This window comes from Watersipora subatra, chromosome 1, assembly GCF_963576615.1.
Source record: "Watersipora subatra chromosome 1, tzWatSuba1.1, whole genome shotgun sequence".
Lineage (NCBI taxonomy): Eukaryota > Metazoa > Bryozoa > Gymnolaemata > Cheilostomatida > Watersiporidae > Watersipora > Watersipora subatra.
Window position 1 is genome coordinate 5,163,647 of NC_088708.1, and position 14,313 is coordinate 5,177,959.

The 14,313-nt window shown below is 34.8% G+C and overlaps 3 protein-coding genes across 6 annotated transcripts; 2 read left to right on the forward strand and 1 right to left on the reverse strand.

Annotated features, from left to right (window-relative positions):
• Positions 1-450: 450 nt before the first annotated feature.
• LOC137403678 (crossover junction endonuclease EME1-like) lies at positions 451-4,809 on the forward strand. 3 transcript variants are annotated; one of them, XM_068089697.1, is made up of 9 exons: positions 451-935; positions 1,024-1,218; positions 1,485-1,730; positions 2,058-2,164; positions 3,115-3,226; positions 3,355-3,470; positions 4,254-4,431; positions 4,515-4,571; positions 4,668-4,809. In XM_068089697.1, the coding sequence occupies exons 1-9, from the start codon at positions 456-458 to the stop codon at positions 4,773-4,775; spliced, it is 1,599 nt and encodes a 532-aa protein (XP_067945798.1). In that variant the 5' UTR covers positions 451-455; the 3' UTR covers positions 4,776-4,809. The 3 variants fall into 3 exon arrangements, with proteins under 3 accessions (XP_067945798.1, XP_067945782.1, XP_067945789.1); XM_068089681.1 differs by having other exon boundaries at positions 1,485-1,718; XM_068089688.1 differs by having other exon boundaries at positions 1,027-1,218; positions 1,485-1,718.
• Positions 4,797-10,368, reverse strand: LOC137403697 (uncharacterized). Its single transcript, XM_068089708.1, has 5 exons — positions 10,160-10,368; positions 7,216-7,351; positions 6,928-7,045; positions 6,233-6,294; positions 4,797-5,080 (listed from the first exon to the last, which is right to left on the reverse strand). The coding sequence occupies exons 1-5, from the start codon at positions 10,217-10,219 to the stop codon at positions 4,980-4,982; spliced, it is 477 nt and encodes a 158-aa protein (XP_067945809.1). The 5' UTR covers positions 10,220-10,368; the 3' UTR covers positions 4,797-4,979.
• A 597-nt stretch (positions 10,369-10,965) lies between these two features.
• Positions 10,966-14,077, forward strand: LOC137385960 (cytosolic iron-sulfur assembly component 2A-like). Of its 2 annotated transcripts, XR_010977811.1 has the most exons (6): positions 10,966-11,070; positions 11,649-11,723; positions 12,185-12,301; positions 12,780-12,923; positions 13,177-13,319; positions 13,731-14,077. XR_010977811.1 is itself a non-coding variant. In XM_068072591.1 (5 exons), the coding sequence occupies exons 2-5, from the start codon at positions 11,654-11,656 to the stop codon at positions 13,823-13,825; spliced, it is 426 nt and encodes a 141-aa protein (XP_067928692.1). In that variant the 5' UTR covers positions 10,966-11,070; positions 11,649-11,653; the 3' UTR covers positions 13,826-14,077. The 2 variants fall into 2 exon arrangements, 1 of the variants encoding a protein (XP_067928692.1); XM_068072591.1 differs by lacking the exon at positions 13,177-13,319.
• The last annotated feature ends 236 nt before the right edge of the window (positions 14,078-14,313 follow it).

Sequence of the window (14,313 nt, forward strand, 5' to 3'; positions counted from 1 at the left end):
ATATAATATATATACTTTTATATATATTATGTATATGTTGTATAAGTTTGCTTTGCATAAATACTATATATATGATATGTGTATGCAAAGCAAACTTTGCAGGAGAAAGAAAATAAACCAGATAGGAAGGATTTACCAATAAGTTTTGGATTTTCTCCGACAACCAATGTTGCTAGTCTTACTTTTTTAAATACTAGATTAATTTGGTTACTTTTAGGGGTTGTGCTAAGTTACTTGTCATGTCAATATGTAAAAGCACAAAGTTTTTATCAGTTCAGCCACTAAATAAGCTTGAGCAAAGGTTTGACCAATTATAGTTCATAACATCACAAATTTTTTCAAGCAAGGTAACCCTCGAATATTTGAAGTTGTCATTAATTAAATGAGACACAAATATATTTATTTTCCTGTACTCGTTTAAACACCTTTCTTATTTTTTTTTTAGGAAACTAGTAATGGAATGCATTGATTTGCTGGATGACAGCGATGATGACATTCCATTATTTCCTGCATCAAAAAACAGTTCTCCTACTAGTGTAACTCCTACAGTGACCAAACAGAAATTGGAATCGCTTCCATCCATGCCTAGTGAGACCATAGAGCTCTCAAGCAGTGACGATGAAGAGCTGATGCTTGAGGAAACTAAAACTGATGTTAAAACATTGAAACCCATAATATTTCCTAACTATGACAGTGAGAAAACTGAGGAGTATAGTGGGTCAACGGAGAGATACAGTTGTTCAAGTGACTTAGAATCCTTGCCAGATATAAATGCGGATATGGGTCCTTTGACCAATCATAATTCTGACTTTCAAGCAGCTGATTTTGCCAACCAACAAACAGATCAAGAATTCTTTAATCAATCTTCGCAGCATGTACAGGTTAATAACCTGACAAGTATATGTAAGGAAGATGTGGAGTTCACCCAGATTAAGGTGCTCGTATATCATCTAAATACTATTGACCTGAGGTACTGCATTCACGCATTGACCACTTGCCATACATAGGCAACTCTTATTTTAGAAGAAACGGCCACCAAGTTCACTAGCTACAGAAAAAGTTGCTAAACGAACAAATGGTAAAGAAGAAAAAGTGTTAATCCAACAAAAAAAACGTGAAGAGAAAGAAAGAAAAGAGTTGGAGAAGAAACGAGCGATAGCCATGAAAGTTGCAGAAAGAGAGGCCAGAAGAGCGGCACAGCCAGGAGAATGCCATCGGGTATATCAGTGGTTATGAGTTACTCAAAATTTCACACCTAATACAGCGTTGCGATGTTTTTTGTGTGCTGTTATAACTAGTCTTTCTTGTTTGTTCTGCTGCGCGCTAAATGATTTGAGTTCAAGAGGCGTAATAGCAATGCTCTGTCAGAAGTAGGGGCTAAATGTGAAGATCATGTTTTCACAAATCGGTACTTTTGTTAAACCTATAATCTTGTTGTCACAAGTTCTGAATCAAACTGCTATTTGGTGCATTTATATTTGAAGCACATGCTGTTGGAGGTGGATAAGAATGTAGAGAACACAACACTGGGCGTCTGTATCAGTGCCATGTGCTTGGCTAATTCTGTACCGCTCACCTACACTGATACTCCAGCCAAAAATGTTATCTTGTTCAAAAGGAAGCACGTTTCTTCAGAAACTAGTACTACTAGTTATCATCTGGAAGATAACATGGCTGTGGTATTGCCAATGACTGATATGGTTCAATTGGTTGAACCTGTGAGTAATTCTGTTTGTTATTTTAGGACTATCTGTTCAACAATTTCTGAATTCGTAGTGGACAGAGCTGGCTTTCCTGAAATAAGAAAAGCTTTCTTGATATTTTTTTACACAACATCAATACAAATTTGATACTAAATAGAATCGTTATACACGTAATGAAATATTTCAATTTCAACATAATTTTATTTCTATATGAAATATGATTGTTGTTTGGGGTATTCGTCAATTTCTATGGTAATATTTATTCTTGTGTAATTTCAACTATATAACTTGAGATGTTGAACTGTCCAAAGTGATGTCTTTAACAATTTAATATGCTTGACAAACATTTTATAGTGTACTAATGACACTTCGGTTTCTCTGGGGAGTTATGTTGACAACTTGAGGAAAGCGTGTCAATCTAAACCCTCTATAATTGTGGTTGGCTGTGAAAAATACTTTAGGTAAGTAAAATTGTAAATAATGCTTTATATTTTATCCAAATGTAATTACCATAATTTTTCAAATATTTTAACGCAGAGATATTTGATTTGTAATTCAGCCAGGAACTTTTCTATGACTTGAATTGTAAATTAATTGCCTGATAGCCTGTTTTTCAACCTGATCATCAATTCAAAGCAAGGCTTTCTACATCCATTAACAATCTTATGGAGTTGTCTTCCCGAGTCAAGGAAGGCAACTATCTTTATGTTAATCATTCCACGAACCACAAATAACTGTTGACTTATATTAGTCTGGTAGCCTTCTCGAGTTTGCTCCTGTATATACGGTAAATCAATATAAGGGAAAGACAATGAAAAGACCGTAATTTGTGGTTATATAAATTAACTTTATTAAAATCTAATTGCTGCTCCATTTTCTCACTTTAGTATTAACGTTAGCTTTATTGGTCACTTTATGCTTTATTACTGACGCGGTTGACAAACGGCACAATTCTTTTGTGAAAACTGGGTAATACTTTAATTTTAAAATTGATTAATTTTGCTACAGATGTCTAAGAATGTTGTTAGCGTTAATATTGTTGATGCCTACAATTCAAGTAATAGGTTGTATATGTAGAGATCATTATAACTACACTTCTGGTAATAGAGCTGATTGCTGAAATATCAACATTCTGTTTTTAAGCTTTCAATATATTCTTCACAGAACACCCTCATCACCTCATTACCTTAACATGTTTGTAGGAATTTACCTCATATATAAAATGACAAAAACTAGTAGCATTATGTGTTTATCTTCATATTCTTGTGCTCTCTAGCTGAACCTTATTTTCATTTATATCCCTTCCATATAACTGAACAGCTAGTCAGCTGTCAGTATTCGACATAGCATGGAGTAGTATTGAGCTTTTAATGATATAAATGGGTGTAAGAAACAATTTACGTGGTCATAGATCGCTAAAGACTCAGAGCAACAGGGTGCACAAGGACAATATTCTCGGAACTCAACATCATTCTAGGAAAAACAAAACTATGAAAGTTGTCACTCGCCTGCAATATGAAGAGGTAAGTGTTACACAAACTATTTTATGTTTGGTACACATTTTATACACAACGTAAGGTTTTTGCAAATCCGCATTATTCTTTCCTGTACTGCTGCTGTCAGTCGAGATTAATTGTTCGTCGGCTTTTAGGCAGTGACTGCCCTGCAAATAACTTCAGATACAGCCGTGATCAATCTTGAAACAGAAGAGCGAGTAGCCAAAACACTGCTGCGCTTAAACAAAGCTATTGCTGAAGTTCCAGTAAAGTAGGTGATTGTGATTATATGCATTGCTCCAAACTCTGAAGGTAGGCTTTCCATGTTACATTGACAGTTGATTGAAACACTCTCATGAGAGCTGCATGTGAGATGAAGGCTTGATGTAGCGCTTCATATTGCGGCTATCAGCTGGATTGCCCTGATCGTGCGTCCAACTAATGGATCCGCTCCATGTGAGGAAAAAGAGATGCATGCTGTTGCTCTTTGGGTTGTAAGGCAGTTATTTTTGTGATTAACATACAGCTGAAGATTTGCTCTCTCCAATGGCTAGTTTATTCAGATAAAAAAACGTATTTAAAGTTCTTACAATAATGACATACATCTAGCTTCAGTAAATACTTGCTACAAATATTGCAATATTTTTACTGAGATTAGAATAAAAAGTTAACAACTTAACGCAAACTTAAATAACTAAAAATGATTGTTCTCATTTTCAAAATGGTTAGGTAGTACTCACCATAAATTTTATTATCAAACTCGGCACGAAACATATAAAGATTTTATTTCAAACCCTGTACGAAAGTAAATTGTGATATCTATTCATGCCATTGTGACAGTCTGATCCACATTGATTTTAGGCTGATAAAGTGACTTGTATTACATCTGTGTATTCTACCAGATTATAATTATAGACTTAAAAATCTAGCCATTTGCAGCTAACCAATGTATCTCAGAAAACGGCAGAAAATAGAAAATTTTGTTCTAAAACAAGTTGTTTCCTTTTACATGTGGTATATTAAAATAAAATTTTTTATCTTTCATAAATTTTAGAAGGGGCAAATATGAAAAACAAGCCTTGTCAGTGAAAACAACTGGGCTAAGGATAGGAAAGAACAGCGAAGGTTGTCTGAAAGTGTGGCAGCGGATGCTGCAAGAGTCTAGGAATATATCATCCGATGTATCAAGCAGTATCATCACAGAATGGCCTTCTCCTTACATGCTTTACCAGGTGAGTACTTGCATGAATCGTAACAAAAATAGTCAAACAATGTCCTAAAAGTGGCACTAATCATCGTTCTGTACTATTTTTAGGCATATAAAAGTTGTTCAAGTGCTGAGGAGGCTGAGCTATTGTTACAAGATATTCGTGTAAGTAACAAATGACTACCACAGTATTTGCTTTGCATATGCCTCTTCCCTTTAAATTAAATTGGGTAGTAGTTGTAAGGACTTTGTGCCTTACAGATACGAAGAGGTGGTGGTGTTGTACAGACTACTAGAAGAGTTGGCAAAGAGACATCGCGTCGAATTTACGAGTTGTTTACCAAACAAGGAGACCATGTCATCATATAATCATTTTTCTATATATTTATATGTATTATACAGCATGTTACATAAAATATATTTTTAATAATATACTGAAATTATAAGTTAATAGATGTTTTACAAGAGCATAAAATTCACTATCTAATGTAGATAAAAAAGTAAATGAATGGCACACTATTTGGGTCTGGAAAATATAGAAGGGATTACATGCAATATCTAGTCTTAACATGACTAAGGTTTCTCCAAGTACTTCCACATAGAATCTATTGTCACTTGCTTTGACTGTGTCTTTGGGATTGTGAAGCTGCACACCTTTGCCTTGTGCATTAGCACTGAAACAATAGCCATAATTGGGGAGCCTTGTATCGGACAGATGAGACAGGAATGCAAGCAGTGAACTAAGACTGCAAGAAATTGCTATGCATATATTCATGTTGATCTAATTTAGTCATTATTTATTTAGATGTAGTGATAGCAGTCAACACTAAACTCTTCATCTTGAATGCCTAGAAATAAGTTTCATAACTCTTGCTCTTATTTAGAAGAGAGATTTGATTTATGTAACGTTACAACGTTACGTTGATTTTGAGTGTACAAACCTGATACGGCAGACAGATGCCACGCTCAACTCATATTATCAAATAGTTGAATAGCAATTTTCAAGAGTTACTCGCCAGCAGAACGCTGAAAACCTCAGAAACAGACTTCTAAAGAAATTGAATAGACATGATGGTTGTTCATGGAAAGACTGAAAGTTTAGATCTCATTGTAATAGCTATAGATTCTTTGTGCAGCTCGGTAATAAAATGATTGATGAACAATTTAAAAGAATATAATATAAGATTTGTGTATTGTTTTACATTTGCATTAAACTAAGTTGCGAGTCACCAGCAGAAGTATAAATACTAGCACTGTTCGTATAAGAAGAAATGATTGTGCTGAGACATTGATTAACCAGTAATATGAGTCAAATCAGAGCAGTGAGCTAAATGGTGACTTGGTAGCCCAGCTGCTATTAAAACTTGATGACCTCCAATTTCTATGGGATGAAACAGCTGTTTTTTCATTAGAATAATATAATACTGCAAATATTTGTGTACGATACATGGTAAAGGAGAATTTGAGACAGACTCCACGAAATCACACGAAATATATTAGAGGGTAGTCTGATTATTCAAAGGTGATTTGGTACAAAAACAACCCTATCAACCTGAATAATATTGTATGTAATTATGAAAGATGGCACAATTTTTACGTGGTAAACTTTTAGTTTTTATACAAGCTACACTGAATTTGACTAACAGGATAAACAAAACCACAATTTAATGTTTTGACTAAAAACATGCAAATTGCATTCTATGTATATAATAGAATGAAATGCCCTAAAATCATAAATGAACTTATTACATATATATAATTTGAAGGATATGGCTTACAGCTTTGTTAATTCATAATGGCACAATCAAAACTTGTGACACACTTACCTCCTGAATTGGCACTATGAAATTTGACACCTGTAGCCCTAGACAAAAGTTTTACCTTTATTCTACAACACAACAAAAATCATATTCAATGCCAATTGTAGAAACAATATTGCACTATCCACTACAACACCGCATTCTAAACCATCAAACCAGCTAGCAGTCATCTCGAGCACTTCAGATATCTGCAAAACCCACAAAACGAACCACGAAGTGTTGCCATGATGCACTAAAAAACTTTGAAGTATTTAGTTTTATGTTATGACAAGCTTTTTTTCTGTAAATTATTTATAAAAATTATGGCAGTGTTGTAAAATTTTGGCAATCTCATCATCCCCATCATGTAGTGTTACACATCATACTTGAATTACTACTGGCGCTTCTAGATTAAAATGAATAGTGATAGGGGCTGTGGATTGGCAAACCACAATAACTAAAGATGACAAGTGGGGGACAAGTGCATCAGAAAAGTGTAATACACTACATATTAGCATTCACTTCGATGGGATGTCAACAACATTTTTGGTTTTATGTACAAAAATTAAGAAGTAAATTTGTAAAACTTATTCTGACACACTGCAATATGATGATGTATGTTCCATCGTGAAGGTATGTCCAGAATATAACTGAAGAAAATTAACTGCTAGACTCCACTCTCACTAAAATATCCTTGAATGATACAATGAATGTTTACTTACTCAAGATTAGTCAGGTCTGTAGAGAAGACTTTTTGTTGTGATGTTAAATGTAGACGATCTAGTTGGTTACCCAGCTGTGTTTGTGTGCAGCGCACTCTTTTGACATTTTTCGTCATGTCTACATTTAGAGAAAAACAAGCCTTTATAAAAAGGGTGATAGTGTGTCAACTAAGCAATCAAAAATGTTCAATTGGACCACATGTATAATAAAGCCAAATTGAAATTACAAATTGTATCTAGCTTCATACTGATACTACTCTAGTGATTGGAATGAAAGAGCAAACTAACCTTGCACCATTGGTTTCATTTCATCAATTAGCTGTGTAATTTCATCCTTTAGTTTCGCTATTTCTAGCATTTCTGACTTAGTTTCCACTGGCTTGGCCAACGTAAGTTCTTGGACAAATACTTCCATATTTAAAGCCTAAAAGAAAAACATTTTTAAACCTTTTTAAAAAAACTTATCAAATGACATCAGCATCCTATGATAAACTTGATATTAGTTTAACCTCTTACCGCATGGTTTCGAATGAGACTTGCATTAAATGCAAGCTTCTTGAAAGCATACAACTAAAATGCTCAAGTAGCAGGAGCAAAGAGTTCAACAAAACATAATTTAATGAATTACAAGGATATGCGACCTATCTTGGCTTATACTGAGTTTGGTCTTATCAGGTTGCTTTTTCTGAAAGGATAACCCGCGTCTACCTGGCCTTCTCTACCAAGTTCATTTCAAACTTTAGTCTTTCATGATAAAATCCTATCATACGCTATAACCAACACTAGATAGAGTACTCCCAATCACCTAAGGATAGGACTTATGCATAGTCTGTGAGTCAGTTTCTTTTAGCCTTGCTATCTTCAGCTTAAGTGAAGAGCTTGTGCATTCAAGGGTTGGACTATGAGGGTTAAAAACTAACATGAATAGCATAAATAGGTATGCATGACAATTGTTTAAAGCACATCAATTACATAATTACTGTTTCAGCTTATTCAGGTTCTTCAATAGCTTGGCTTTTAAATGAGCCATTGTTTGTCATGGTGAGACAGACATCGGTTGGTGTTTATGGGATTTCTCCAGAGGTCTACCGCAGAAATGTTTAATGGCGTAGGCTCGGAAACTGTGACATCAAAATTTTTATATTTGGTGTTGTGTGATCTTACTTTCATATTTTTTTCTTTTTAATATTTAATTGCTAATTAGTTATTAATCAAGTTATTAATCATTTCTGTATGGGACAAACAATGTCATCATATAAAACGATGTGATTATAATTACTATAAATATTTAAAATGAATGGAAGGATGAAAAAAGTAAACTCTAACAATCACCCGAAATCTATTAACCCAGAACATGTGTTTGCATTGGTCGGGCGTTAGCACGATCCCTAGACATTGTTGATTATTTAGAACGCTAGTTTATTATTAGCGCTCTCTGGGTTTAAGAGCACCGATTATCACAGAAAAGCGCAGCCTCAATGGCAGCGAAAGGAATTGACGACCTAAGGCTAAATGATAATTATGATATCAAATTGTGGGAACCACAATCAAGTGTTTTTTTATCGCAGGACATACTTTTGACACCCTGTTTTCCATAATTCTATTATTCTTTGTGTATTAAATATAGGCTCACTCAAAAGCCAAGACTCTGATGTACTGAAATATATGATAAAAGTATTTATGTAATTGATGTGCTTAAACAGAGCAAAGATTTGCGCTCATACACCCTTCCAACTGGATAACATTATTTAGACACCAGTGAAACAGCATAACCGCTCCATCTAGTACAAAGCTGTTTGCAGAAAATTATTCTATTCCATCAATCGGAGACTGGTTGGCTGCAACGTTTTTCACAATACTTTTAGCAAACTGCTTGATCAGTCTGAAACATGCTTCACAAAGATTAGCACCAAGCCATGTGTCATAATGACTATGTAAAAAATGCAGCTTCATTTTTCCTATAACATCAAGGTAAAAGTTAACTAACCAGAAAATGAAAAAGTACTTTTGTACAACTTCCCCCCATGACTTCACTTGAAATTTCACCTTGGCGATAAAGAAAAAGGGAACATCGCCACATTAAGATGAGCATTGGCAAGTTTGACAATGTGCAAATTTGAATAAAGTGAAGCATATCTATCAGGATATAAAACCTAAGATTTTAGAATTACAGCAAAAAAGACTAATAACCATGCCAACATTTTACAACTTGTAAAAATGATAAATCTGCCATAACATACACAAAATTCGTGTTGTTTCAGATCGAAAAGGCAGCAGACTTGTGCAACAACCAAAATATTAGCCAGTTTCAAAAATATTTCACGCTGTAGCACTGTAACAGATATAACAGCATGAGAAAGGCACATTAAAGTAATGGACATACTATAGAGAACTGCTCTCTCATTCCTTGTATCAGGTTTATTAGCATTTATCAGGTGCAATAGTTGCAGTGCTATAGTTCAGCCAATCTGTAATATTTAGTACAAGGTCACCATGAAGTAAAGCAAATTGCTTATGCTCTTATCTGTAGTTTGGTACCATACGTTTCACAGCAACAACAGCTGGCAATTATACTATCTTGCTCAGTCTTTTTCCAGTCTATCCACCTCATACCTAAGTAAGCAGTGAGTCGGTTCTATAAATCCTAGCTCCAACGCTACTCAACTAGACTTGTGCAAAAACACTTGAACTATCGCGTCTCGGCTAACTTTGCTAATAAACCAGATGCATTGTTTACTACTCCCTACTTATTAACACCATCCCTATCTAGCTAGCAATAAGCCCAACTTGACCGCGACAGTACAGTGTACAGTCTGAATGTATAGAATTTATGGGAGAAATCCTCTTCCGTTTTTCTAGCTATATACCCGGAAGAATCTATTTAGATACCAGATACTCATGAAGAGCACAGTGGAAACACATGCATACCTGCCAACTCTCACGCATTGGGCGTGAGACTCACGCAATCACCCCAAAGAAAAAATGAAAATGCGTGAGAATTGCGTGAGATTTTTGCCCCAATTTCCAAAATTTTATATATGCTATCATTGATACATCAATTGCCCCAAAATTAAATCGCACGCATTGCCCCACGCTTGGGTTGGCAGGTCTGAACACATGTTACAAAAAATACACAAGTACATACATAAATGTTGTAATGTAAAACATGTTAGTGTGGCCTATGTTTTATTGCATTACTTTTCCCCGAGTAGAATACAAATCAGAAGGGCACCATGCTGTTTGTCGCTCTCTCAATCCCAATCGTGTTTCCACTTTCTAGCTTGCACTTCATTATCAGCGATTATGATTAGATGATACAACACAGTTTTATGAGTTATCCAGTTTGATCGGTCTGTATTTCAGTAAGTTATCTTAACTATTCACACATAATCAAAAAAGTTAGCGTTGTTAGATTAAATTTTATTTATTTTATTATACATGTAATTGTCTACATTTGAATCGACCTCTGTAGTCCGAGTATCTAAACATCAGAGCAGCGGTATACGTTTCGGTAATAAAGTGCACCCAGTGTAGTATAGTTTCACAAAAACTATGTGAAACTATACGGCTCTGAGTGCACCCATGTCGATGTGTATAATTTGATCTCTCATCCTTTCTTCAAACTACATGTTATCAAAGACTGGTGCGCCATTTGCCAGTGAATATGTTATATTTTTTATTTTCCTTCTGAATTGCCTCTTCATTCATTTCTTTCTAATGCTTTTTTAGAAATTTTCATCAATTTTAACTTTTATCATTTTCTTACTCACTAATACTTACTCACTATTACTCTGAAATATACTTACAATGTGTCTAAAAAGAATTACAAAGAAGTGAATGATTAGGCACTGCGGAAGAAAAATAGAGAATATAAACGTTTCACTGGCAAATCGCAAATGTCAGATGCGCAGCGGTCTTTGATATGTAGCTTGCGTTTTTTTTTCTATAGTTGATCATTTGTAATTTCTTAAATTCGAACGATGCAGGCAATAAAACTGTAATACACGAACGTGCCTCTACAAAATGTGCATTCCTCACATTTGCGCCAAAACTATAAGCTGGTCTTCAGCTATGTAATAAGTGTGCGGTACAGACTGTTATGGGTTGTATCGCATTTTGCACGGAATTCATACACAGGGCTAGGTTGGCATCAATATTTAGAATTTATCTATATAAATGAAGCTATTAATAATATTTAAGTTTACTTTTCGTCTGCTGGTTTCTCTTGTTTTTGTCACTTTCGGGTTGGTTTTCGTTGCTCTTTCGAACGTATACGTACCAAGTACTTCTACAGATCAAATTTAGAATACCAGTGATCATACTTGTGTTGCGTATTCTACATAGTTGTCAGTACTTATAGCTTTTTTGTTTTAGCAGATTAACAAGCTCTATTCTACACGAATAGAATATCATTGTTTTCTATATGCTTAAACATGTTTTAGTTGCAGGAAGTGAGTGTTTCATAGAGTTTGTTAACTTTGAAGAATAACTTTTTTCATTTTAATGATCTTTGGGCAATGCTCATCTTAAAACTGAGATCATTCTAAATAGACGGTTCAAGCGAGTTGGTAATAATATAAATGCAGCATAGCTCAAATACCATTACCAATAATTTTTAGAGCAGTTTTGTGAACAGTTCTGTAAATTGTATTTCTTCAGTATGTACTCTTTGTATATGGCGTTTTATCATTATGCAGACTAACATGCAGTATATTTTTTAGGTTGAATGGCTAAATTTAAAGACTTCCGACCTATAGACGATAAACCAGAGGAAGAAATTGCACTTGATATATTTGGTATGTTTAACCTTGACTTCAAAAATGTCCTTGTTATATTAATGACTGTTACAAGAAAAAACATTTAAAAAATAATGCTTTTGAAAATTTTCAAGATCTAAACCTATCGGTATGTTTAAAACATTTACACAATGTTAGGGTGGTCAATGATATATACAGCCCCCAGTGTGGGGCTGTATATCATTGGTGTGGTATATGCAAAGCATGCTTCATTCGAGGGTATGCTGGCAGTTTCCAATTTATCTTTGTTTGTTGAAACAAATGCAATACGTAAATACTAGTGTAATTTAGCAAAGATTAAATTTGGTTTAATTGATGCACGTAGTATTATTTGCCCAGTATCACCTATGCACTTGTATGTATGAACCAACATAGGTAGGTCAAGATCATGCTACCTATGCATGATCTTTAACAATAATTAATAATCTTAAAAGCATAATTTTTAATTTTAATCTGTACAGATATCATAAAGGACATTAGGGATCCAGAGAAAGCTGCAACATTGGAAGAGTTGAATGTTTTAACAGAGGACAGCGTTTCTGTCAAAAAGCTTTCTGATACATACCTTCAAACCACAGGTAATTTTCGTATGTAAAGGGGTAATAGAATTTTGCGTGAGGTTATGTTTATCATATCAAGCTTTTGGCAAGGTTGGAGTTCAATTAGCCAAGAGTAGAAGTCATATCTTATATTATATTTGAATTTTCAGGTAGAGGTGCTGGTCAAATCATCTACAAATTTTTATTTAAATTAGACCAATGCAGTTAAAGGGCCTTTTGCAGCACTTTTTGAATCTATTTTTAGCATTGATATGAAATGGATATCTTGTGGTTTCATTCAGAAAAGGTCCCGAGTTTTGGTTTTGTAGGTTTCATCACATGCGAACCTCACCAATTTAGCTTCCTATTAATTGCTAACTGTGGTATCTGTCACTTGAAAATACATGCTCTTAAACTTATTAATGTCTTGCCGTACAAATATATATATATATACATGCATATATATAAGTGACTGTTATAAAAAAATTTCTGATAACAATTCTGGTCCCTATTACAGTTACATTCACTCCTACAGTGCCGCACTGCAGTCTAGCAACACAAATAGGTCTGTGCATCAGGGAAAAGTTAAAGAGGACGCTGCCATATAGGGCAAAGATTAATATCTTGATAAAGCAGGGAACTCATTCGACTGAGGAAGAGGGTAACAACTACTTAGCATGTCTCATGGTATCATGAAAGTTTAAAGTTTGGCCACCTCAATCATCGCCGCTGGTCTACAGTTCCAGATAGATAGTAGGCGTGATACCAACATGGTTTCAGGTCTTTTTTGTAGTCTGAAGGGTTGTGGCATATTGACTAACTATTTTTCATGCTTTAAAGTGACACTTGCAATTACATTACATTCTTGTCAACTTGTACTATACCATTTCATTTATGTCTTTTCATTATTAAAGAAAAGTGCTCTGGTTAATTGGCTGTGATAGATACAAACACAACTATGATTTCTCCAGTTCATTATGCTTGATGCATGAGCATTTTGAAGGCACTTGAGCTGGATGGCTGTACCATTTGAATCCTCTGGAAAAATTGCACAAAAGTGAGCATGAAATTCATTTTGTGTCCATCAGTAATTAGCAATGGGCAAGTTACCCTTAGTAATAGCCAATAGCAATTACAGGGTATTACTCGGTATATTAGTTTGCGAAAATCTCACTCTTTGTGAAATCACAAACTAAAGTGTCATTTCACAGCGGCTCGCGACAAATTGTGCAGATGGATTGCAGACAATTATAGACACAGTTGATGAAACTTGCCTTGTGATTCTCATAATAATTCACATAACATAACTAAAAAGTCAGCAACAAACTGTCAGTTACCAGTGCTTTTCTATCTACAAAACTTGATGCCCTCTGTTAAAACGCATAAATTTGTTCAGTATCTACTAGTAAACCATATTTGTGTCTTTTATATCTTTTATCCTCCAGTAAAGCATGTTACATTGTTGCAGTAAACAAGCAGATCAATGACAAGGAAAGGGTTGCAGCAGCCCTAGAAAACGCAAGTCTTCTCGGGTTAGTCAATGACTGCATCGAAGAGAAGTAATGAATAGTGAGGGAAAGCCGAAGCCTGCAATGGCTACAACTTGTTGCTCAGCCTTTATTGATCAAACTTTAGATCAACTAGCTACATCCGCAGAGCTTAGTCTTGAATTCAAATTCATAATAAGTATCTACACTTGTGTAGCGACTTGAGAGAAAAAATTTTCATAGCATTTTATTTGTTTATATACATATTATATTGGCGAATCTGTTGTTACAAAAGATATTACTATAAATACAGAAGTGGAATTATTGAGTTTTAGTAGAGCTGGTCTGAGACATATCATTTTGGGTGTTCATCACTTTTTTGTAGGCTTCACTGATATCAATCCCTTGCTGCCCAAGTGCCTTGTGCACACATTGTTTATACTCTTGAAGCAGTGAGTGGCATGCGTCACTTTTTTTCCCCTGTAGGTAATCTCCAAACCATTTGTTAAAACATTCGTCATACTTGACCTTGAGATCCTTGCAATCAGGCCCAATGCTTTCCAT

What these genes read in the sequence shown, in the direction of transcription:
- LOC137403678 (XM_068089697.1), top strand. Translation starts at nt 456, where the DNA reads ATGGAATGCATTGATTTGCTGGATGACAGCGATGATGACATTCCATTA. An exon ending in AGCCAGGAGAATGCCATCGG is followed by an intron (nt 1,219 to 1,484) that starts GTATATCAGTGG and finishes TTATATTTGAAG; the next exon opens with CACATGCTGTTGGAGGTGGA. An exon ending in TATTGTTACAAGATATTCGT is followed by an intron (nt 4,572 to 4,667) that starts GTAAGTAACAAA and finishes TGTGCCTTACAG; the next exon opens with ATACGAAGAGGTGGTGGTGT.
- LOC137403697 (XM_068089708.1), bottom strand. Translation starts at nt 10,219, where the DNA reads ATGAAGTGCAAGCTAGAAAGTGGAAACACGATTGGGATTGAGAGAGCG. An exon ending in AGAGAGCGACAAACAGCATG is followed by an intron (nt 7,352 to 10,159) that starts GTGCCCTTCTGA and finishes TTTTTCTTTTAG; the next exon opens with GCTTTAAATATGGAAGTATT. An exon ending in AATGAAACCAATGGTGCAAG is followed by an intron (nt 7,046 to 7,215) that starts GTTAGTTTGCTC and finishes CTCTAAATGTAG; the next exon opens with ACATGACGAAAAATGTCAAA.
- LOC137385960 (XM_068072591.1), top strand. Translation starts at nt 11,654, where the DNA reads ATGGCTAAATTTAAAGACTTCCGACCTATAGACGATAAACCAGAGGAA. An exon ending in TACATACCTTCAAACCACAG is followed by an intron (nt 12,302 to 12,779) that starts GTAATTTTCGTA and finishes TCCCTATTACAG; the next exon opens with TTACATTCACTCCTACAGTG. An exon ending in TCATTCGACTGAGGAAGAGG is followed by an intron (nt 12,924 to 13,730) that starts GTAACAACTACT and finishes ACATTGTTGCAG; the next exon opens with TAAACAAGCAGATCAATGAC.